The sequence below is a fragment of the Acanthaster planci genome, linkage group LG04 (assembly GCF_054643075.1).
Source record: "Acanthaster planci isolate LZ-2023a linkage group LG04, COTS_SCS, whole genome shotgun sequence".
Classification (NCBI taxonomy): Eukaryota; Metazoa; Echinodermata; class Asteroidea; order Valvatida; family Acanthasteridae; genus Acanthaster; species Acanthaster planci.
The window spans coordinates 11,063,124-11,089,145 of record NC_141780.1 but is presented as its reverse complement, the minus strand read 5'-3'; the positions used below and the strand labels follow the sequence as shown (position 1 = coordinate 11,089,145).

At 38.6% G+C, this 26,022-nt stretch overlaps 1 protein-coding gene across 7 annotated transcripts in view; it reads right to left on the bottom strand.

Moving 5' to 3' along the window:
• The window catches only part of dmtf1 (cyclin D binding myb like transcription factor 1), a 95,879-nt gene that overhangs the window by 42,998 nt on the left and 26,859 nt on the right, over positions 1–26,022 (bottom strand). For all 7 annotated transcript variants that reach the window (XM_087135472.1, XM_022243665.2, XM_022243666.2 and 4 more), the window contains 10 exons: positions 25,872–25,948; positions 25,371–25,528; positions 23,155–23,187; positions 20,752–20,861; positions 16,060–16,288; positions 14,352–14,503; positions 13,941–14,069; positions 11,862–12,007; positions 8,475–8,691; positions 5,699–6,000 (listed from right to left, as the gene is read on the bottom strand). In XM_087135472.1, coding sequence (XP_086991598.1) covers positions 5,699–6,000; positions 8,475–8,691; positions 11,862–12,007; positions 13,941–14,069; positions 14,352–14,503; positions 16,060–16,288; positions 20,752–20,861; positions 23,155–23,187; positions 25,371–25,528; positions 25,872–25,948 — 1,553 coding nt within the window. The remainder of the gene's footprint in view (positions 1–5,698; positions 6,001–8,474; positions 8,692–11,861; positions 12,008–13,940; positions 14,070–14,351; positions 14,504–16,059; positions 16,289–20,751; positions 20,862–23,154; positions 23,188–25,370; positions 25,529–25,871; positions 25,949–26,022) is intronic.

Here is a 26,022-nt window from a genome sequence, read left to right as displayed (position 1 = left end):
TGTTTCTTCTGTATATAGAGTAGGTCTATGTGTGGACGAGATGGTGATTGCTCGGAGCGAATTTTTGGGAATCTGCATGACAAAACATTCAACTTTTGGGGACTGTTTAGGTTTGGTTCCGTCAATTTGAGCGATTCTTTGAGCGGCTCCTCGGCAGCACATGACAGGAAAAGAGTGCAAAAGCACGCGCGGAGAATGTCCCACACACTACTCTTGTGTATAGCATTTGGAGGACACACTTGCACTCGCGCCAGGAATGCGAAGGAATCTGCTTGAAGCAAAACGTTTCCACCTAGACCTACGTGTACTGTGATCAATCGACGAGGTGGTGCCCATGTCTCCATAGATAAGAAAGTGGGAGGACTTCTGTACAGCCTTTCTAATATGGCATTAAATTGATACCAAGATATGTGATAGCTTTTGATGTGTTAGTAAGCTGCTTGCAGGATAACCACTTGTGGATTACCACGGGGACCACTTATGATTAAAGTGTATGATTATGACGTATGCTGGATAAAACAAAACAGCTGGGTTGTTACTTAGGACAGGCCTTGCTGGAGAGAACTGAATAATTGGAACGGGCAGATAGACAAACAGTCAAGCCCACTTGCCGAATTCATATTTGTTTGGGTTTTTTTGAATAACTACCTGGTACCAATACGGTGCGAGCTAAGAAAAAGAAATCCCATACCTCTAAAACAAAGGGAAAAAACCTTGCAACAAACCATACACAAGCGAAGCAGCTACAGACTGATCATGAAAATGGAAAATACAGCCCATGCAAGTAATGGGCATGGGAACCATGACAACTGGTGTACTTGTTGTAAAATTTTGGTATTCTACAAGATTAGCTGATTGCAGGAGGCATGCAACGTGCACCGTAATTAGTTCAGTTACACATGAATGCACATTATTTGAAGACTTTTATATTTGCCCCATTCCTCCGAGCATGAGACGGAGATAACACATCGGTTTTTTAAATTAGTATTATTGTTTTTTATTTTTGTATTTTTTAAATTTTTAGCATTTTGTTATTTATTTAATTTATTAATTAATACTTGGTTAGGCCTACACTTGATGTGTTTAAGTTCACTTATGTGAGTACCTTTAATCTGCATGAACTGGCAAAGTGATAATTTTGGCTAAACTTCTCCTGCTGTAACTGTAACAGATCTTACGCAGAAGGCGTCCAAAGAAGCTTCCTTACATGTTCAGATTAGGGGCAGGGCCTACAAGTAAACTAAATTACTTCGGCCCATAACATTACTTACACTGTTAGTATTGTTATGAGTATTTTTTATTTTTCTACTATTTTTTAAATTTTATTTATTTATTATTTTATGTTTTTCAATTAATCACCGAAATATAACAATGTATAACTTTTTTCTTGCGCGTTAGCTGTAGATAGTAACACTATATCTTTGGCTTTCTTAGCCTTCTGCGCTGCAGCCGAGACTCGGGCGGTCACGCACCTGCACTCCAAGCTACTGGTACATGTTTACAACACCATGGCAACAAACAGCTGATTATTGAATTGAGGGATCGTCAACAAACCGTGTGCCTGCCGAGAATAATGCTATGTATCTTGGAGTGATAAAACAGATTCTCACAGGCCCAATTATTATGTATTTATTTATTTCTTTGTTTTGTTTCTTATTTGAACCACTGTGCAGTGACTGACTGAAGCCTGGCCAAAACCATTGAGAGCAGCCAACAATGCCTGTTGTATACCTAGTGCGGCAGCCAGGATCGCCGTGTAGCCCGAGTAGATGGATGCCTGCTGCATGAAAGAGGCCCCTGACATCAACAGCCTTGTTGAGTGCGAAATGCGCTGTTCCAGTGACTCCATTTAGCAATGAGCAGTGGCAATGGTAGCTACTTGGAACCGGCTGCCCGGACATCGATGGCCTTGGAGAGTCCAAAGTGCACTGCTCCACTGATTGCACTTAGCGATGAGTGTTGGCAATGGTGGCACAATGGAACCGTCTGTTGGATGAGCACTGGGTGTCTGGAGAGAGAATGCTGCTCCTCCGAGAGCTGCTTGTAGATAGTGATGCACAGCGGCAAGTTGACTCGATCCATAGTGCTGTCCCCTTGTAGTACAGGCCCGGCTGTGGACAACGGCCATGCGCATCCAAGGTGACGCACGCTGGTGTACTGTGAAAGTGACCGATGAGCAGGGTCTCTCTTGCTAACCATACCTGAGTCAGTCCTGCCAGAGAAGAGGATATGGTGGAGCAACCAAGCCCCCTCAGACGTTCCCAATCGATCCGCAGCAAAAGACATCATTGATCAGCAAATGGCATCATGACTCGCAAGGAAAATGAGACCATAAGATGAATGATGCATTCTCGCAATGGCCTGCAGAAGAGATCCATCCACACAAGAAAATCCGACGGCGATTCTTCCTTTACGTAGGCCGATTACTACAAGAAATATATACAAGGCCTACCAGTAGTTGGCCTAGTAAGCTGACGTAGGATGCAACTAGCAATCGATTCGAGGAAACCTTGCGCGACATATTAGTAAATTCCAAGGCACAATAATTTTTTTAAGTGAAGCTTTGCCACCTTTCCCATAAGGGGCATGAAATTGGCCTACAGTTTAACCAATTTGCACAAGGACACTTCATATCCAAGCAACTCGCGAACCTGAACACAACAGCCCAGTCACGTGATCATTCATGGCTGCTCTTACATGACCGCAAAACAATAAAACCAAAGGGCGCCCTCATGCATTTTCAGAGAGTAATGACTTTTATCGTTTATGCAATAAAAGAATTATTTGTTTAAGCCCATGTCACTTTTCGGCCTCAATGTGAGATGGAAAAGTAATTTTATTTTAAACTATTTAAGATTCCTCATGATGATGAGGATGAGGGGGTAATATTTCTTCATCATCACTGTCACCTTTTTGCCCCAGTGCTTCTAAGGGGAGGAAAGGAGGAGGGGAGAATGCCCAAAGTGCATGTATGTGTAATCTGTTATATATCTGTTTAAATTGTTAAAATCAGACAAGAAAAGGCTTAGATATGATTTTATCAATAGTTTTGGGATATTACTGATTTGGACTGCTTGTCTTTGCCAGTACCTGTAAAAAGTTATGGTTTCCTGGCCTTGCTTGCAGATTTTTCTTTGGTAAACAGTGGAGTAAACAATTTCAAATTGGAAATTCAAATTTCTAAATATGGTAGTCGGGAGATGTGAATGCATGTTACAGAGGAATTTGACATGACTTGTTTGTGATTTTAAGTGGAAGTTGTTATGGAAATAAGAATAAACAACAAATGTGAAAAAACACTAAACCAATCCTTTCCATCCGTAAAATAAAACATACGTGTAATCAAGGGATCAAACATATTGTCAGAAGTTACAATGATAAACACTGATAACAGACATTATTTTTGTCTTAAGTGGGATTACTTAAGTTGTGTATCACCTTACATTGTGTAATAACATAACAGAAAACAAATTAAACTTGCAATATTTCCTTTAACCACTTGCTGCTGGGGAGCCTGGTTTTAGACACATATTCTTAAATGCACAGCCAAAATAGGACAAAGGGAACTGTGCCTTGTAACAAAAGACCATACTTGTAGCAAAAGACCAGGCTGCTGGGAATTACCAACATTTTTTCACTGTCAATAGCGGAGATTGTCCAGCATTGTTTTGAAACAGTACAACAATATTTGTGGCATTCAGCGAATTACAACCGGGGACAAAAGCGCTCCATCACTGCAGCGATGAGCCACACAGTACCCCAGCACGTCAATCTGGCCCCAATTGAAAAGACGTCAGCAGTGCACTGTGCTGGTTTCGGGAACAAAGAAAATTACATAACACCGCACATTCTTTTTACAAGGTGGCAGGCCTGGCTGAAATATACCTGCGTCAAAAGAACATCTATTTCTTTCAGATTAGATTTTTCGGAGCATTCAGACTAGAGTAGCCACTAGATAGTCATTTGTATGGGTGTGAGTGTCCAGTAAATGAAGAAATGAAGTTTTAAAGAATTTTGAAAACAGAAAAAAAGCAAAAATATACTCTGGCCCAGTAGAGTCAACATTTATACATGTAAATGCCCCCGGCCCGAAGTGCTTAAGAAAAAGTGTCACCGTGCTCATTTGTTCATCACTTCAGGATGTAATAATTATATGTCTACATTATAAGGACTTTCTGGCTTCCTTATGTGTTTCAAAAGTAGGATTTGCTGTTATGGAAACAAGGAAATGATTAAAAAATCAATTAAATCCCCCCCCAATCTTCCATTGCCCCAAACCTCAGTCCCCTTGTGAGTTGATAAAAAGGACATAATAAAGAAAAAAATGATAAAGCAGTCTACAGTTTAACTTGTTTCCTCATTCATTTTGCTTATGATTGATGCACAGTCTAAATAGGCCATTTTACCAACTTTTGTTCATTTGTATATTGTATGATTGTCAAAATGAAAATTTAGAATACCTGCAGTGTACTGTGCCATGTGACACATAGTTGAATCATCGGGATAAAAAACTTTGTGCATCTTTAACTTACATTGTACTTTAAAATAACATCTAATATACCATATTCAAGTTTTAACTGACCTTGTTACTTAAATTTTAGAAAAAACAGCAAAGGAACTCGAGTAACAAAAGTCAGTCTTTTCGTTTGTTTTCAAAATAACCAAAACCTACAACAAACGCAGGCAGGTCCGTACACAAGCTGTGTATCTAGCATGTTGGAAGTGTTTATGGGCTACAAATTCTATTACTGTGCTTTTCTATGCCAGGTGACATGATCCTGCTTATCTTTGCAAGGTAAAACTGGGGTTGAGAAAGCATTCTTCCACCTTAAAATTACTTTAAAACTATTATTAACACATATTGGTACAAGATTTGAGTTTCCATTTATCCTTGTTCTACCGTTGATGAGTTTACCCAGCGCAGTACGAGAGTGGTAATTTTAGGAAAAACAACCTAGAAATATGACTAAACTTCTTTCTGTTAGTGGATTGGAATACATTTAAGAACCATAATACCGGTAATTTGCCTTACAAGCCGTTTAATGTTGCATGTCCAGATTGCAGGCGTTCCCATTTATTTGTTCAGATGCAATACTCAAAGATGCACTTGCACACTTGGTGTTCAGTGTAAAAGGACAGCCATGTTCTGAAAGTGCTGTACATACAGATGCATTTTGCTGTACCACACAGAAAAGGGCATTGTGTTTCCCATTGCCTCTACAATATAACTCTCTCCCATAGACTAAGCAAAGGCACTTACACTGAGGAAAAAAGAGCAACCACCAGGGACAGGGAAATATCTTTTGTTCAATTAGTGTTCTCTCCTCCTTGGTTAAAATATTGAACAAAACAAGTAAATATGTGTAAAAATAAGGAAGGGTTGCGTAGCACCGTGATCAGAATACTGACAAGAATATCATACAAATTCGGTGCTCTGGAATATGTGATTGCCGAGCTTTCGTCAACTGAGTACCTTCTTCAGGGCAAGCAGATTCAAGTAACTATGCGTACACCCCTAACCCCCTAGGCTGACTGTAAAATCACATTGACATTGGAGGATTTGGGACTGTTAGAGCCGACAGTTTCACAGAACAATGGCATTTTTGTTTAACATCCACATAAAGTTTGAACATTTTTAAAACAAATTAAAAGAAAACCATCCCCCCAAATAATGAATGCAAAATCAAACACAACTTACCTGCTGGGTTAAAACAGCATCAGTACCAATTAAGTGTGATTGGTTGCTTAGTGAATGATCCTCTGATTGATCTGACTGGCTGATATCCCCGGTCAGCTGACTGTCATGGCCTCTGATCATTTCTGATTGGTTGAGAGGATTGTCCTCTGACTGTTCTGATTGGCTGATATCACTTGACAGCTGCCCATTGTTGCTGGTAACGAGCTGTGATTGGTTGACTGAGTTTTCCTCTGATGGATCTGATTGGTTATTGATGTCATTAGTTGTTGTTAGACTGATTCGGACTGGGAGTCCTACAAGACCTAGAACAGCAAACATACAAACTGCAAATGTCACATACTGTAGGGAAGTCCAGCCCCCGATTTCAGTTGTGAGATCATATGAATGGATTTCAAATACTTTTCAAAAAACAAATTATATTTGCCAAAAATCTCTATATAAAACATATTTCTTGAAAACTGAGATACATGCACATATTTTGACAGTAAGACATGCAGAAGATTAATATGCAGCCAACTCTCACTATTACAAAATCAGCAGGACCCTGTGAAAATGTTCACTCATCAATGTTCATTTGAATTTTGCTGCATGCAGAGCATAGTGCACTGGCTTCTGGCCTCGGATTTACAACATGTACAGATGCTACTGTGTGTGTATACAACAAATGTACATCAATATGGGTGATGTCCGAAGTTGTAACAATACTCTGTAGAGAATGATTCATCGAATGTAACAGGAATAATAAACCATCAAAATGTTATTTAATGAAAAACAATGTGCATGAATGGCAAATGAAATAGAAACACCAAGACGATCAACTATAATTTATGTCTGAGGGCGAAGTCAAGATATATGAAACAGCAAGTATGCCGATGATCCACTGGTACGTGATCTTTCCTAAACAGTGTCACAGAGAGATATTATACTGTCTGTTCATTTTGTAATGTTCACTGTGTGATACCAGTTTTCTTCTGGGCACGTGCCTTTGTTGAAAATTCAATTATGGACAAGCATGAGTGCACAATGGTCAATGTGTCCCATGAAAATATTGTCTGAGTGTAACAGATCGTTCTCTGTTCTGTACTTCGCAAGAGACAGGACGTCTCACAAAGCCTACATGTACATGTATGTCATGCAAGCACACAAACTCACTGGCAGGTACATGTATACCAGTTCTTACTCAAAATCCTTTGTGACAAGAATAGTTCTGTGTTTGGGCACTCAATTCCTTTCGTGTTCTTAACTTGGAGATAAATGTTTTAACCCTTTTCTGAGCTTGGGCCAGGGTGAATTTACTTTTTCTATCAAAGAGAGGTTAAGAACCTTATTTCATTGTATTTAACAAAAAAATTCATAGAATAGGGTGATGGTTTGGGGGGATGGTTTTGTAATTTGGGTCTTTTCATTGTAAGTTATCTGTATGGGTGCATGGGGCAGGGGATCAGTAATCTGTTGAGGATTTGGGGATAATGGCCTCATTTTTTCATAAGTTAAAACTGTCAAAGGCCTTTGTAAAATCAATCATTGTTTTTTAAGAATTCTTAATTTTCATATAAATTAGCTATAGCAGTGCGCACTCGACAAGAATAACTGGAATGCACCAAAGTAGCGGTGCATTTTGATGATAGGTTGTAGTTGGTAACCACAGTGGATGATTAGCAACTGTGCGCAGTCCAAAAATAAGTACCTTCGCATTAAAACATTTTACATCGGGTCAAGATTAACTAATACAAGAGACACAGTTGGGGTAAAAACATACACCTATTAAAACAAAAACAGTTTTCCTTGAATTTCAATCATTCCTATCGACTTGTCTTTTCATGAGGCCAGACAAAATGGGTCTTTACTTGATGTACATGGTGTATGCATCAATTAAAAAGCCTGAGACATATATATGGTTCTTGTTTTTTAATAATAAAACAAATCAGAAGTACACAGTCCAACCCTAATAGTGCCACTTTCTGTACACTTGTTGTCACATCTCATAGTCGCAGTGGACCACTTTCTGAAGAGTTCTTGAATGACAATAAGGAGGTAGATGTACATTGTCACAAAATGAAAATGTCTCTGAGTATTTTTGACTGAAGTAAACACTATGAACATGAAGCTGAGATACAACTTGTCTGGCCTCGTAAAGAAAAGGTAGGCAAAACTATTTCAAACAGCAAAAAAAAATGAGGAAAATGATTTTTTTACCAAGTGAATGTAAACTTTTTGGCCCAACTGTACCAACTCGGCTTAAAATTGTTATCCAGGATTTGTTAACACATTATAAATGAGTCTCCAACAACTCTTTTTAATAATGCAACAGAATAAAAATTTTGTACTATGTGATTTTGCTGTAACAGATTTATTCCCCATAGATATTTACATATTTTTTCCAGAACTGAAGATGTGTACTTGTTGTAACTTGAATTTTGTTATAACCAAGTTTCTAATAATGAGACTCCATTGTATCAACTTCTCATCTTTACTCCTGCAAGACGTCAAACTGATTCAATGATCAGACTGGCAATTCAAGCCAAACTTTCTAATTTCAAACCCATCATCATTTTTTTAAAGATCTGCTACCAGAAATTGTATGCAGCATATTATTTACCAACAAATAGTACAATGTACTTTCACTGGACTCTATAACACAAAGCTTTCTATACTCTATGGTAAATGCAAGTAGTACAATTCATGGGTTTTGTTCCCACCCGAGTATTACTGAAGAGGGAAGAAGTTGCTGTAAAAGATCAATTACCTGAAGATACATGTATCTCACCATCCTTACCTGTTCTGTCCTCTCTATCTGCAGCTAAAGCAGGCTGCTGGCCTGTCTTACTGGATACAGCCCCATAGTCCCTATTTGAGGAGCCACTTCTTGAAAGAGTGGATAGGGCAGGATGCTTAGATAAAGCAGATATGATGATTTGGCCAGATGGCAACAGTTGGCGATTCAAATGATTTAGCTCCACTGTCACATTCTCATTGCCTTGCAACTGATCACCCTGTTCAGATAAAAGATCAGTGAGACTTATTTCGAGTCAGTTGGTTAAATGAATCCAAATTAATACCATGTACTTCCGTCAGTACCTTTGGGTATGCAGGAAACAGATCTATGGTGCAGCATTGTTGTCTAAAAGTTGGAACCGGCCTGAAATCAAGCTACACAGAAGATCTCACAGACATGCATGTGTCGTTTCTAAACAAGTTAAGCAAAAAAGAACCCTATCCCTCTGATGGGGTACAGTGCAAGTTGATGCTCTTTGTGTTCTGACCACTAAGGAGTGCAGATCACTTTAGTCCTATAAAATGCAGAACAGATACAAGAACAGTTCCATTCCAAGCCTCACCCACTTACTGAATAAGCAGGTTTAACCTTTGAAGCTTACGTGTGATATGTTTCGTATTGTGTGATTTCCCTTGGATCACTTTAATTACCTTTTACCAGTTACATTTATATTGTATGTATATATATATCCATGTACATGCATTGTGCAAGCTTTTGATCTACCTTCCCTTTTGCCTATATTGGACTTGTAAATGCTTGCAATTCGTCAGAAATGATCTTTCAGAAATTTATTATTATGCTTCTGAAAAAATAATTCTTGTGATGTATGAATGTAAAGCGCAATTCAACCTACTGGTTCATATACTGTGCATTTTTAATATGCGATTTTGTTTTCTGAACTAAACAAATTAATAATAATAATAAAAAAAGGTAAGCTGGCATGATCCAAATATTTTGTAAAGTATGCACAGTGTATTTCAAAATACATGTAAAATGCTTATGAGTGTAATCCGCCTCGACTAAAAGTACCCCCTCAACAGTTGAACAGAGCCAGGTGGTCCGCACTCCGCAGTACTCAATCAGTCGTGATCTTGTTTGGCGCATGCATGGCTGACGCAATGCACTGTGACACTAGCACACATGCATTACGTGTACATGTACTAAGTTTGAGCTCTTCAAAAGTTTTGTCCGTGTGTGCATTCTCATGCCCTAGGCTATCTAGCCGAGGTCTTCCATTCAGACTGTACAGCTTTAAAGAAGGCAAAAGAACATTGATGCTGTCTTTTAAGGAGAACCCCCTGTCAACAATTCAGGGAGAAAATAGTCAAAATAGAAATTCTGTACCTTAGAAATTGATGTCTGGATGGAAGTAGGATTGAATGGCACATGGGAGACCTTACAAACAGAATGATTGTTTTAACTCCTGTTACATACATTGTAACATTGAATTTTTAAAGCCTATTAGTCCATGCACCTCAAAGTTGAGATATGGAACATTTGAGGTTTTAATTTGCCAGTTTACAATCTCTGAATATTTACAAGAATATAAGGACATTGAAGTTCAGTTAACTTTGGTTCATTGTTACCTGTGATGATACCATCTGGTGATGCACACAGTCATGGCTGTGACGAATGGCAAAATAAACCATCATTTGTGATGCGCTCTCCTGATATCTTTTCATATTGCATTATGAGGAAGGTGGTTTATTTATTTTATTCATGTAACTTTTCAAATGTTTTTATAAATCTAAAATAAGATGAGTTTATATTTTTATGAAAATTATAAACATGTACTTAATGTTTATTCTTAGTACCAGTATGCGAAAAGACTTACGTACATGTATAATGGATGTGTGTGTGAATTTGTTTGCATTTAAATTATTGTAACCTTTTAGTTTTTGAACTTTGCTAGAAATGTAAAGAGCAAAAAGTAACACAATAAAAGTTGTGTTTATCTGTCAACAGGTTTATTGACAGGTTACATTTAATAATTACTTCCTGGGATTTTTTACCTCACCTTCTCAAAATAGAATTAAAGCCAGTCTGAAAGTATGCACGTCTGCTTCTTTTCATTTCAACTACATGTAGATAAAGCTGCTGGGCCACCACCAGGTTTGGAACAACCACAGCAGCCCCGCAACACTGACAGGTTCCATACCATCATTCTCATTCATCAACGAGTAAATTATAATCACTATCATAGGAACTGAATCCACTCACTTTCACTCGAAGAATCCGATACGTGTTTACAACTTTTTCTTTGACACATTGAAATTGTAGACTCAGCAAACAAGCATGCATGTACAGTGTAGGTTGCTGTCTTTTCTCAATTAAACAGCTTTACATCTATACACATACTGTACACGGTAGCAGCGATTCAGGCCAAGATTCAGGTCTGCATACTCCTACATTGACCAACCCGCGTTATTCTCTGTGGCATATGAATAATCTGTCGCCACTGCACGTATACACAAGTGCAATCTCACATGTATGCCATGCAAATTACGTTCTTCTTCACCTTCAACGTCTTGTACTCCATTTTGATACAAATTTCGCAATTATTTTGACCAGCTAAGAGTAAGAATTTAGGTTTAAGCATCTTAGAGATTAATGTATAATATTGTGCATTTTCAGCACATCCTTAGAAATCCTTGTGTTAATGAATTTGGGCAGGAATCAATGCCAGCTTACATACTCGCATATCTTCATGCATGCTTGTTATGTCATCAATCTAACACAAACACAGCCTCGCATGTTTCTGAAATCAGCCCAGTTGCTTGTGGACAGAAACTTTTATTTCTCTGGCGTTGATTTTCAGCAGATAAATTAATTGTATATTGGTTTTTGGGAGGATAATCTACATGTACTTCCAAAATCCTTGGTATTGAAATATTTGAAGTCATTTTCAGTTGGGCTTTAATGATAATAATAAAAATAATAATAAAACATGTTTCTTGGCTCCCAAATTTAATGTGCGCTTTAATCCAACACTGAAAATTTGATTTAAATAAAAAGAAAGAAATTAAGGATTGGTGATAAAAAAAATTGATTTTGGTGTTATCAATTTTCTACTTCCTTGTAATTTTTGTGCTGAAAGTGTCAGCCCCAACTCCTCATGCAAAAATACTCCTGAGATAGGCTGCAACATATTTGAAAGGGCTGAAGCCCAGAACAAGTGCATCGATGACTGAAAAAGACTACAACAAACGACTGTTACAATAAACATTCTTTGTGAATTTTGTCATGTATGCTGTAGCAGTATTGCACTGTAAAGAGGAACAAGCATGTATTGATATCTTGAGATGAATCCTAAACTAAAGGGATTTAGGACTGCTTTAAACAGAAAGAAATGCCAAGCATGATTACCTTACCATTCTTACAACTTACCTGTAAATTAGTGACAATGTAACCTGCTGTACTTGCTGTCTCTCCTTGACCCGCAGTACTTTGTATGACATACGTATTGGATGGTGTCAGGTTCATTGATGTATCCAGAACCTCATATTGGTACACATCTACTTGCTCTGATGTTGCTGTTTTAACATGAATATGAAAAAAAAATACCTTCAAGTTCATACCAATACTAATACATTTCTCCAGGTAAGTCACTCCTGTTTACATAGATGTGCTGATGTGTGCCTCTTTTTGAAACCAAGTAAAAACACAAGTATGGCGTATTGTTCAAAAGATGAACTAAAATGCAACTCCACATGTCATTTTTTTAAAAACTACTAAAAGAGTGACTTTGGTAATTTAAAACTCAAATTTGTACCTTCAGATTTATAAAAATGATAAGGTCGGGATAATTAAGCATATGTGTACATTTTGTGGACATTTGGTTGGCTACTAGTGCAGATTAAAGGCACTTGGATTCATTCAAAGTTTTAAGTCAATATATTTGTATCAGATCGGGCCATGAAAAAAGTCCAAAATGATTAGAAAGATTTGGCTTTCTTCATTCCCTAGCCGTTTCAGTTCCCTCTAACTATACCAGCATATTTAACAGGTTTCATACCTTTCAGCTACCCAAATATATAACGAGTACAATATGTTCATTGAATATGTCATATCTGAGAGAATTTGTATGATGGTTGAGAACATTGATGCGAAATGCATATATTGACATTATCGAAAGCGCTGTCACACTAACAATTCCAAGGGCAATGTTCATTTTGCCAGTTTTGGAGATATACCCTCTCAAAACACATCCTTTTTCTGATCCTAAATTATATAAAAGGTAGAGTTGTAACGTGCAGTGTCAGGGGTCAAAATTAACTTTTTTCCCCCAGTCCTACCAAAACCGCACATGCAGCCTCAGTGAGCAATCCTTGTTAGGGTGCAGGCGTGGCAATTTTTTTTTTGGTTTGCCCGATCGGGCAGGCCATGTCATAAATTTGCCTGCTTTTTGTTTTAAGGGCAATTCTGTGCTGATTGAATGACATCAGTGGGGACAACAGCTTCCAAAAGTATCTCAAAAAGTGATAAACACCTGTCTTAATGAAAATTCACACAATCACGAAGGCAATCAGAACGGCAAACTGGCCAACAATGTCTGTGTATCGCATGGTATTAAAGCATGCGTGATGCATCCAGACCAGCTGATGCTAAACCTTGTGCCATGAGCATAACCTCAAATGACACTCATGAACACAGAAAATACATACATAAAAAAGAGACCAAGTTCTATGAATTCACTTGCAGAAAACCTCTTGCAACGTAACATCAATGTCTTTCCGGCCTGCAGCCTTTTGCGTTCGCAACTTGTATATGGCCGATGAAGAGTGTTGTACTTGAATGGTACAGACTGGTACTGGTTGCTACATTTCCATCATGCATTCTTCTGCACGGGTGTGGTACGGAGGAAATCACAGCAGCTTTGTTTAATGCATAGAAATTCGTGCACGTGTGTTCACCACTGTGACAGTGAAATGTTGATGTTGACAATGCGCAAAGAGTTATGGGGCGATTTCATGTCTGTGCAGGTAAAGGATACATACACGCGTGGTGCTGGGTGACATAAGCCAGCGATGAGTGATCAGCCGTGATGAATGCCTTGGGCGTAATTAACCTAATTCTAACACAAAACTAATAATAAATCGGATGCCATAATCCCATATATTCTGTTGATATTTTAAGAGCTGTTTATTGATATGTTGGTCTGACAATTTGCCTGAGCATCTTTGATTATGTTCAGACAAACACAATAAGTGCTCAGAAAATGTCCGACTGAAATTTCACACTCAGAGACTCCATACACCTGGAACAAAATATCCCACAGAGGAGCTGGTTTGCAGTATCCAGAAGAAAGAGAAGTACAGTGCACCATTCAGCACTATGCTCCGCCAAGCCCACGTACATCACATGGGTGAAGGTATGTACCCTTACATCCCAACACTTTTCAATTCAATAGGTACGATAACTGAAACACGTCTGCTTTAGAAAAATGATTTCCTTAATGCAACTTACGTCCCATAGGTACTGTTAGGGAAGCAACAGGGACAGACAAATTCATGTCTGGTGTCAAGTGTTTGGATCCACGTAGAGTCTTCACGTGCTTGGAGCCAATGGGACTGGAACGGATGTGGTCAATTAGTGCTGGAGTCAAAAATATGCACATTTTATCACTCTCAAGACGTAAAACAAACAATAAAATGAACAAGAAACACATTTCAAATGTAATGAATCCTTAGCTCTAGTAAACATAATCGTGCAGGGAATAAGTTTACTTCAGTCTGCACTCTATTTGATTACAGCAGGCAATCAGTACATGGTGGGCTCCAACATGTCCTCACTTGACTGTCATGAGTACATTTCACAGCAAAAAGTGAACTGTAGTTCATGCATACAGCTGATAGCTGTTGACTTTGATGAACTCACCAGCCAGGCTCATCTCTTCATGACCAGGTATATGTCTCTTAAGCATCCACCATTTAGAGCGTAGCCACTGTGGAGATCGCACACTTCTCCAGTTTTTTGCTAGCTCATCCCAGTTGACTTGACTATCATTTTCTGCATCACTTTCCAGCAATCTGAGCAAGAATTAAGTCTTCTTTTCAATGAAACTTCACAATATATTTTTAAAACTGCATTTGTATTACCCCTTCTCTCAAAAGAGAGTACCGTATACTTTGTGGTAATAAGCTCAATGACACTTGATCTTTCAAATGAAAATGAAGCAAGGCTTGTAAAGAAGCACAATTAACCACTACCTGCAGGGTAGATTTCTCTTGAGAGGGACATGATGGCGGGACCTTTTTAACCACTTCGTGCCGGGGCATTTTTCAACGTTGAGGATGCTGGGCCGGCATGACTATCATTTTTTCCGTTTTCAAAATCCTTCAACAATTCATCATTCAATTTAACAGTCGTTTATAGCTGCACGGAGTAATCTTTAGGCACTACTCTAAGTTGATAAGTGACCTTCATTGACGCCCGAATATTTCAGCCAGGCCTGCAGCCTTGTACACAGAGCCCAGATTGTGCGGTGTTATACAACTGTCTTTTGTTCACGAACCTGGCTCAGTGCATTGCTGACCTCTTTTCAATAGGGGCCAGATTAGCATGCAGCGGTGCTGTGTGGCTCATTGCTGCGGTGGTGGAGAGCTTTTGTCCCCGGTGGTAATCCGCTTGCTCTAAATACCCAAACCCTGGTATACGGTTTCAAAATAATGCTGGATTATCACCGCTTTTGACACTGAAAAATGCCGGTAATGCCCAGCAGCCTGGTCTTTTGTTCGGAGTACGGTCTTTTGTTACAGGGCCCTGTTTCCTTTGTCCGAGTTCGGAGACCCAGGCCACACATATAAACCATACGGCTCCGATTTTGGAGTCCCCGGCTGGTAGTGGTTAAGATTTTCTATTTTCAAAATTCTTCAAAAAATCATGTGTTCATTTACTGGACGTTTACACCCAAATGGACGACTCTCTGGTGGCTACTCTAATCTGTCAGGCAACCTTCATTGACGCCCAAGTATTCAGCCCAGGCCTGCAGCCCTGTAAAAGAGAGCCCAGAATTGTGTGGTGTTGCATAATTTCCTTTGTTCTGGTGAATGCCAGTAGTGTCTTTTCATATGTGGCTGGATTAGCGAGCAGTGGCGCTGTGTCGCTCATCAATGGGGCCCTGGAGCATTTTTGTCCGCGGTGCTAATCCGCGGGTGCACTATGCTCAAAACAGTGGTATATTGTTTCAAAACAGTGCCGGATTACCTTCAAAAAATGGAAGCAAACAATGATGGCAATTCCCAGCAGCAGGACCTTTGTTCCGAGTACAGTCTTCTGTTACACAGACCAGCTCTTTTGTACGAAACTGGGCACCCTAGCTCTGCGTATAAACACACGGTACCCAAAACCAGGCTCCCCGGCAGAAGTGGTTAAAACTCAGCCAGATGGGTGTCCAGACACTGCCCCATTTTGTCTGGCTAGTGTCCACATGATGTACATGTATGCATTCACTAAGTATTCCTGGGCACACAGCTAGTCCAAACAAGTATTAACTATCTGAAGGTGAACAAGTAATCTACAACTCACGCTTTAAAAAGTGCTCATATTTGAGTTTGAATCTATATTTATCTTGACCTACATGTACCTCTCAAGCAGCTTATTATCATCATCCTTGGTCCACTCAGTGCCCCCTGCATGCTTCCAGTTAAGGTAGTTCAGCCACTTAGCACGGCACTGTTTCTCTGTTCTGGTGGGTACCTTTGCAGCCACTTGAGACCACGAGATACCTGTAGTTATGCTCTCACCAGGGGCGGCCTTGGACAATGAGTATACAGCCTCAGTTAGCATCTGCTCCTCATTCAGCGTCCATTTGCCTTTCAAATACAGAGGAAAACCAAAAAGGGGTGTTGATTACAACTTAGTCTCTACTTATCCATTTTACCAGAGGTACTTTTATTACATCAACATATCCTGGCAAACTGGATTTAATAAGAAAATAGTTTGATTTTTGTTTTCTATCATTTGATATTTGGAGAAAGCTGAAGTTTCAGCTGACAGCAGCCCTGCTGTAAAATGCCTTGATGACTCCCCGACCCCCCACAACCTACAACCCATGTTTACTTACTACGATCAGCATTCTGGTGAGTCCTACTGTGTAGTTAGAAAGTCTTGATTTAACATGCACGTTTTGCTTGTAGTTTTTTATACCAATCACTAGTCACTTTGCACATCCAAAACCTACTTTGTGCTGTTACTACAAACATTCAATATTTTAAAATGTACTTTACATTTTGCTATTAACTGACATGCTTGTTCCAGAGAATAAATTTACTGCAATTCACTAAACCTATATGAAAGCGAAAGCAAAATATATTCTTTTGAAGGGAAACTTCTCCATGTTGTAGATCACATAAGATGTGAATAGAGAACTTCAAGATTACAAAGGCAAGCTTGTGTACAGAATACATTTCAGGAATATCATGAAAAAAAATATTACTATAAAAAGTACAGATCTGGAAGCAAACTATGATACATGTACCAGTACATGAACATCCATGTGATGAGCCAAGTTTAAAATCTGGAGGCCTCAATGACACATGTATGCCACAATGTGTTATATCCATAATTTTTGGATTGACTCGGTGACATAAGGGTACAGTGGCTTACAGAGAAAGCCATCTGTCACCCTAGAAAATGGATACAAGCCTCCCTGTCCTGTACTTGAGCCTTTTGGTACAAGACACAGGAAGTGCTTTAAGTACATGTAGATGCCCACATCGCTTCAATTTGCTTGTAAGGTTCAAACATGTATCATAAAAAAAATGTTTTGGTTTACTACTGTTGAAAATGACTGCATATTACATCTAAACACTACACTGTTCTCATAATCCACAAAGCAGTGACATATCACCACAGTGGATTTGTATTCAAGGAAACAGAAGATTTCCTGATGTAAAATGATAGATTCCGAAAAGATCACCAGGATTTAAAAGTCTGAATAGAAGGAAAAAAAAGAGGGGATGCTCATATCAATGGGTAGGAGCCATTAAATTAAAACACATTTACATGTACTTTGCCTCAAACCACCAACCACTTTTCAGGCTTAGATGACATAAAAACTGTTTTTAAGCATCTTTATTAGGTCCTGCCATAAGATCCAAATACTTCATAACAATCTCACTGCTATCTCCCAAGTTGCTTTCAGTACCACTTTCTGTTAAAGTATTGATTAACTAAACTTAACCACTACCAGCCAGGGACTCCGAAATCGGAGCCGTATGGTTTATATGAGTGGCCTGGGTCTCCAAACTCGGACAAAGGAAACAGGGCCCTGTAACAAAAGACTGTACTCCGAACAAAAGACCAGGCTGCTGGGCATTACCGGCATTTTTCACTGTCAAAAGCGGTGATAATCCAGCGTTATTTTGAAACCGTATACCAGGGTTTGGGTATTTAGAGCAAGCGGATTACCACCGGGGACAAAAGCTCTCCACCACCGCAGCAATGAGCCACACAGCACCGCTGCATGCTAATCTGGCCCCTATTGAAAAGAGGTCAGCAGTGCACTGAGCCAGGTTCGTGAACAAAAGACAGTTGTATAACACCGCACAATCTGGGCTCTGTGTACAAGGCTGCAGGCCTGGCTGAAATATTCGGGCGTCAATGAAGGTCACTTGTCAACTTAGAGTAGTGCCTAAAGATTACTCCGTGTGGCTATAAACGACTGTTAAATGGAATGATGAATTGTTGAAGGATTTTGAAAACGGAAAAATGATAGTCATGCCGGCCCAGCATCCTCAACGTTGAAAAATGCCCCGGCCCGAAGTGGTTAAACCTGATCATCCTAGACCAAACAGTATGCATGACACAGACTTCCATAGCCTGTTAACGAGGACAAGCAGAATTCATTTGTGAATATGCAATCAAAGAAATTTTATATGCATCAGATAGACAAGACGTTATTTACGGGGAGTTAAAGAGAAATATTCCTTCCTGTATGCAGCATGGAAACGTTTTACTGCAGCAAAACACTTCAGAGAAGTTAAGCACTTTCTTTACCCAGCAATACTTTATGAGATCAAAGCATTGAACACTGGTCACAAGTTTTGGTGACTCCAACTGACTCAACTCCCAACAAGTATAATGACTCAACTTGAATCACTGCAAGCTAATGGCTCAACTTGACTCCATCAAAAGACTTGAGTCAAAGTATGCTCACACTTGAGTCCTCAAACTTTGACAAAGATAACTGCAGAGACAAATCACGGCATGAAAAACTGTCAAACAAAGTTATGACCTCTCACTCAACAGTATATGCCATTTCACAGACCTTTTCTTGTGTTGTGAATTGTTAACATGTAAATGTAGTGCACATTCTACTACATGTACATGTATATATGGTCCAACTTCTACAAAGCAGAATTTTCAATTTGGGTGTCAGTTCCTGTGCTGGGTTTAGACCATTTCTGAAGCTCTTGATGGGGTTCCAGATAATGGTATGTTCTTTTCATAATTGGAACCAGTTCTGAATGTTAAAATTTGGTTTTGATGTTGCTATAAAACTTTGCAAAACTTATTCCAAATCTAAAGTCCAACCAGACATTTCACTGTTGTTTTCTTGTTGACTATTACGTCAACAAAACTGTTACGTACATGTAGATCATTGGCAGGAATGTCCAGTAGAAGCAGTACCCAAGATGCAAGCAGGTTGAATATAGCTGTGATCTTCATAAAGAAACTGTTTTTGTGTTCTTTCATTTTAGCAGTGGGACAAACTTCATAATTCCAAATGCAATTTCCGAATTTCAAGAACTTGAACACTGGTTTCTCCATTCTGTGTCCCTACATAACATGTTTTTCCAAAATCTAACGTGGGGCCGCGGGCATGTATGCATACATGTACTATATTCGTCACCACATCTGGACAGTATTACTTGACAACAAATTTGTCCCAGACTCAATACTATTTCTGGCCAAAAATACCGACTTTTTAAAACATAATACCAGCGCCTTACAAAGTCAGACTTTATAAATGCTGATCATCTGTGCCGCATTTTTGACTGCATTAGCTTTTCACACTCTCAATGTTACTCAACAGCAGCAATGGTCAAATTAGGGCAACACACATACTCAACAATATACTCATGTATAAAGTTATTGAAGTCACTGGAGCGAGAGAACAAGTTTGTATGTTATCCAATATGGTGTTGGAACTGTCATGACATGTTAACCACTTCATGCCGGGGCATTTTTCAATGTTGATGATGCTGGGCTGGCATAATTATCATTTTTTCCGTTTTCAAAATTCTTCAAAAATTCATCATTCCATTTAACAGTCGTTTATAGCCGCATGAAGTAATCTTTAGGCACTACTCTAAGTTGACAGGTGACCTGCAATGACATCCGAGTATTTCAGCCAGGTCTGCAGCCTTGTAAAAAGAGCCCAGATTGTGCGGTGTTATGTAACTTTCTTTCGTTCACGAACCTGGCTCAGTGCACTGCTGACCTCTTTTCAATAGGGGCCAGATTAGCATGCAGTGGTGCTGTGTGGCTCATCGCTGTGGTGGCGGAGTGCTTTTGTCTCCAGTGGTAATTCGCTCGCTCTAAATGCCCCAAACCCTGGTATACGGTTTCAAAACAAGGCTGGATTATCACCAATTTTGAGAGTGAAAAATGTCGATAATGCCCAGCAGCCTGGTCTTTTGTTCAGAGTATGGTCTTTTGTTACAGGGCCCTGTTCCCTTTGTCCCAGTTTGGAGACCCCGGCCACGCATATAAAGCATACGTCTCCGATTCCGGAGTCCCCGGCAGGAAGTGGTTAAAACATTCCTGATAAAAACTGTCACAGAAAATAATAGTGGGTTTACAGATCTTCTGACAGTGACCAAGACTTTGAACTAAATACAAAAAACTTTTTGATGTTCCCATCTTGAAACAAAGCTCTATTATCATAATTAAATTCTTCTTTGGACTCAAAACCATGTTCAAAACTAATTTATGAAAAAGAATTTCCCGGCATGACTTTAAGACTAGACAGAGCAAAGAGGTCCCTTTTTTTCTTGCAAAAGCTAAAAGTATTTTTTAGATTTGATTTTATTAAAAAAAACTGAAACCAGAGGGAAGTCAAACATAGATTACATAAAAATAGGATTCAAGTCCCTTCACTAAATCTGACAGATGAATAACTGTGAAATCACAGTTTCTGTCTCTCTTGACTTGTCTATTGACTTGACAGAAGACACTTCCTTAAATTGAGTTAGAAAAATCATGATGAACTTTGTAGACAAAAATTTTTTCAGTGTCAGTGTACTAGCTCCACTGACAACTTTAAAATTACCTTGCTGGCAGTGATCTTTCAGTAGCCTCACTTTATCCTTGACGGACGATGCACTGCGACCCATCTCAGCACCTATCGCACACCATTCATTTCCATACTTGGCTCGTAACCTGCATAAAATGCATAAACCTGTCCATAAACATCAATCACCTCAAGCCTTACCACTTAAATGTATTAACCTTTGACCTGATATCCAGGATCCTAATTGAATCAATAGAAAATTTTACACAACACAGTCACACCACAGTTTACGCCACAAAAAACTGGAATGAACAACTGCAAAGGGGTGCCTATGTCTCATTTCATCTAACTTGAGCCTGGATAGCCTTTTGACTTGTGGATGACTAGCTTAACCATATACAGACTTGGGATAGGGAGGCGGCCAATTTGACCACCCCCAACCTATGCCAATATCAAACTGTCCTTTCATGACTTTTTTCTTTGAAGTCTTGTGTGACTTTTGATACCACGTTTGCAACACAGTGGACAAAGCATTTTTGTGCTACATGGCAATTATGGGTCAAAGATCATCAAAAATCTGAATTTTTCACCATGTTAACATGCATGTGCCATGCAAACTTGTTGAAATACATTGTTTCTCTTCCAGGTTGTATGTTTTCTTCTCATTGCAAATGTCATATCCAAGATTGATGAGAACACATGAAAAATACAAGCAGTAAAATTCAGATCGCAGGTATAATAAAGAAATAAACAATGTATGATTGTAACACATGTAAATATCATGCTTAAAACGTGCAAACGTGTTTGAAGAATATACACTGTATATATGATGTATCTTAATCACATGACAAGCCAGGTCTTTGTTTCATTTCAAGTCATCAGTACTTTTTTTCTTGAGACTTTTGCAAAAATTGGAAATATGCATAAATTGTGCACTTCACAGTATAATGTATGCAAACTTAAAATACGTCATTGGTGACATCAAGATCTAACAGACACATTCTGGTTTGGTATACTTCATGAAAACTGTAAAATGAACAAATTGAGGTTTCCCAATTAATGTAAAGGTGGGAAGGGGGCATGTGCACACATTTGGCAAATTGATCTGTGATTTCTAGATTTTAGTTTTCACACACTACAAATGCATGTTTTGTAGATGTAATTCAGAGGAAAATACTTGAATATGTTTGACACAAATCACCCATTTATAAAACTGTGGAACTGAGTAGCACTTAACACAAACTCATTCTTATTTAGGAAACTGACAAAGATTTCATTTCATGAATAACAAATAAGTTCCAAGACTAATATGTGTTTATATTATAGCTCATGAAAATGCAAAATACAGAAATTTTCAATTGTTCCCTGAAGGCATACACACAAAACTGTGTGTTAGTTCCTGTAATTGAAACTTATATGAAATGTAAGTTCTCTGCACGAAGCGTGCACAAAGGTTCTCTTCTGTATTAGTTCATGGTGATGGTGCTAATTTTGAGTCAATTAAGCATTCCATCTTCTCGAAAACTTTCTTCTAAAAAGACTAGTCATAAAAAGGTTTTTATAAACAGCTGCAAATATGAAAGAAAATACTGATTACATCATACATATTCAGACCAACAACTAGAATATCTCGGTTATGTCGTACACCTTTATTTTAGAGATCCAACGTGATGTAAATGTGTGGGATCTAGGACTTAAAAGACAACTCAAAATCAGACCAACGAAGAAAGGAATATTCATATTGGTAGTTTTGTTAATACCAGTTCAAAAGTTTTATGAGGGGGTTTCCTTGGTATAAATACCTCGGTAAAAACCCCTTTAAAAAGTGCTACAGCTATCTTATCAAGTGAGTGTATTTCTACTGCAGAGCCAAAGATAACAAGCTGGATGTTGGAGTCTATTTCCATCCAGAAAGTTTCCCACAATGGTTAGGCATGCACTAGCAAAGTTGATTTATGTTTGTAAAATGTATTAAATTCCCTGGGACAGTAACACACATTGTCATGTCTCAAGTTTTACAGATGCATATGGTCACATAATTGATTACAGTATGTACAGGTACATGTACCTTATAAAAAGAATTTCCATAAGTGAGTTTTCCAAAATTAAAAACCCAAGACTTGCATGGGAAAAGATCAACATTTTATGTGTTGGCATAATCTGAATTAAGATGACTATGTTTGATTATGTTGGGCTCACAGAATCTTTTATGGCTTTCCATACAATGTAGGTATCAGTACAAACATTGTTTTGTACAGTTAAGCCCAAAACAGTTTCACAGGCATTTTGGGGTCAAGGTTATCTGTGGCAAACTGAAGAGGAACAGTCCAGGAAATCATCATCAAAAACCCAGCTCATGTAGGTACACGCTGTACATTGTACAATAAAATGCATGACAGACAGAGTGTACATATTTAATGTTAGCTGTTTCAGTAAACTTACTCTTTGAGCTTCTTTATATCTTCAGCAGTGTACCTTCAAAAGAAAAGGCTTGTGTTAATTATCAACAACTTAATTTCTGTATGATTACAGTCCATTGGCTGAAAGGGGTTAAGTGCCGCCCCCCCACACACACTGATCCCCACCACTGTTTTCATCCTTGACATGTTCCCAAGAGGAATTAAATGTCAAGAGATAATAGGGATACAGTCTCTCAGGAGATTACTTGTCAAAATCTCAAGTTCATGAATATGCATTTCATAGCCCCTGGGCTAGAGGAGAGACAATTACTTGGCCACAACATGACCAAATACTGATAGATCCAAAACTGAAGTTGACAATTAATATGTTCACGAGATGTCCTTGGTTGCTATGGAAACCACCTGGGGAATAACCAATCAGAGTTGTTTATATACAAGTCTGCTGATTTGGTGCACCCAATTTTTGTTCTGTTAACAAATTTAACAAAGTTTAAAAAGTACCAGAGGTAATTGATTCAGGAGCACTGAAATCCCTCCAGGTTTAAAATTAAAAAGCTACTAAAACATGTATTAACCCTAACCATCCTCAATCCTTCAAAATCCTTGGAGCGATTTTGGAGGATTTTGGCTGCACGCCAAAAATTGCACTGCTGATTACCAACGATGCATTGTCTAAAGGTTGGGGGTTATAACTTTAGAGCCAATGATTTTCCATTTCAAAAATGGGTATTTCCAATTGCCAAATCCTGAATTCCGCTTCAGATATTCAAATTCCGCTTCCTACCATTGTAAGCATGAAAGAGGAGAGCAAGTTTAAACTATATATGGAAATCGTTTACCCAACGATACTCCCCCCCCAATAAAAAACAAACAAATATTGTTTGGAAATACTCTGCAATGTTTCCAACATTTTTTTTAAATTTTCTGTAGTGAAAATTAACAAAAAATCCACACAATAAATACAGCATTTCCCCCCTTGATTTCCGACTAGCACGATCGTCAAAACCTTGCTATGATTAATTAACAGACAATTCAAGTGTCACTTCTTGTGTATAAAATCAGATTACAGTTAAATTACATGTACATTAAAATCATGGGGTGGTTCTAGCATGCAACAGTAGCAGACCAAAATATGTTAACATTAGACATTGACTCGCCATTTTATTTGGCAGTAGTACAACAAAATTCAGAAAGCTGACATTAAATCTGAGCTTTAAAATGCATGTTTGTGACTGAAAAGTTTGCTCTTCATCAAGCACTTCCTAGGGCCCATTCAGCTATGGTACACCAAGCTTACTAGGTTTCTTTAATTCATAGTCTTCCATTTGCAGCCACGGTTTCATCATTTCAACTTCCGTTACTAGTCTTGCCTCAAGGCATCTATGCAGATTCACAGACTGAAGTCCCCACATGTGCAATAAGAATATTGTTTGCATCTTGATTTCATTGCTTGTACGGTGCAAGTGTGAACAGCCAATGTGCATACCGTACTGTGTCGCTCCATTGTGCCAGCCATTGCTGCACACTTAAGGCTCATGCACGCCATAGTGCTTCCAAGTATCAGTACTGGCACATACGACCCAATTGTGGTGGAGTGATGCAAGTTACATGTAGCATTTTTCCAGCATAATTAAAAGCAAGCATTTTAAGAGGGTTCGGTAGGCATTTTATTTGTAGTACTTTGTGGAAAGTTTTTAAAACTTTTTAAGCCATTCTTAGTGGGAAATTTTGGAAAGTTTTTTCAAGCAGTGGTTTCCATTCCGTGAATTCCGTCCCTTTTCCGTGATCACAGAAAAACATTGGCTCTATACACTGCCTCAACACAACAAGAGCAATTGCCAGAGGATTTTGAAGGATTGAGGCTGTGGGCACCTCTCCACAGAACATATTCAAGAATACATGTATCATAGGTTTTGAGGAGTGAGGCTGTATCCAAGTTTTTCATGGGGGCAGTTGGAGGATTTTGAAGGATTGAGGGTGTATCCTAACCAAAAGGGAGTAAGCAGTTATGTATGTCTAATTTAATTCCTTTTCAATTGCAATTTGCACTATTATTACAAAGCTGAGGGTCTTTCTAGGAAGCTGCTAAACATTCTGTAACACTGGTTATATTTGTAGATCAAATAAGTTTTCAAGGAAGATCAAATAAGTTTCCAAGGAAGACCAGTTTAAACCTATGGTGGAAGAACTTAATGAAACCCCTCAGATTTTCCTTATAAAGGAAAATTTGGCACTTACTTGCCAACATGGTTCTTGGAATCATACATGCGAATGACCCTCCTGTAAACAGCAAACAGGGGTCTTTGAAGCCCCTTAGCTATTGAACGATAGAAGTCCTTCCTCTCCTCTTTACTCATCTGAAATATTACTGATACAGCATCTCCTAGTTTTCGAATCTGGAATTTAAAAAAGAATATATTTGCAACTCTTGCTATTACAAAACATGATGTATCTGAGTCAAGACAGTAACGTTTCAGAAGCACAGTCTACGTTATGTAACTACATGTGCATGTAAGCCAAGGGATAAAAGTTCTTATAGTACTATGGTTCTGGACCAAGAATTTTTACTTCAATTAGTCTCAAAAGTTCACATATCAAAAATTGGTAAAATGGGGGAGGTTCATTAGTTTGAGAGTAAAATACAAGGATAATCCATTCCTATCCAACAGAAATGAGAAAGAATTACAAGAAAAATTGTCTGAGGGGAAAGAAGTACTCTCACTTTACAGATCAAGGTACCTTAAGATATTCTTCAATGTTTCTTTCCAAGATATCAACTTCCTCTTTTGACCACATGCCTTGCTTCCATTTATGACCTGCAGGAGAAAAATTCACAAGGCATACGTGTACATTAACTGGGTTGAATCAAACAAAATTCCAATCCAACAGG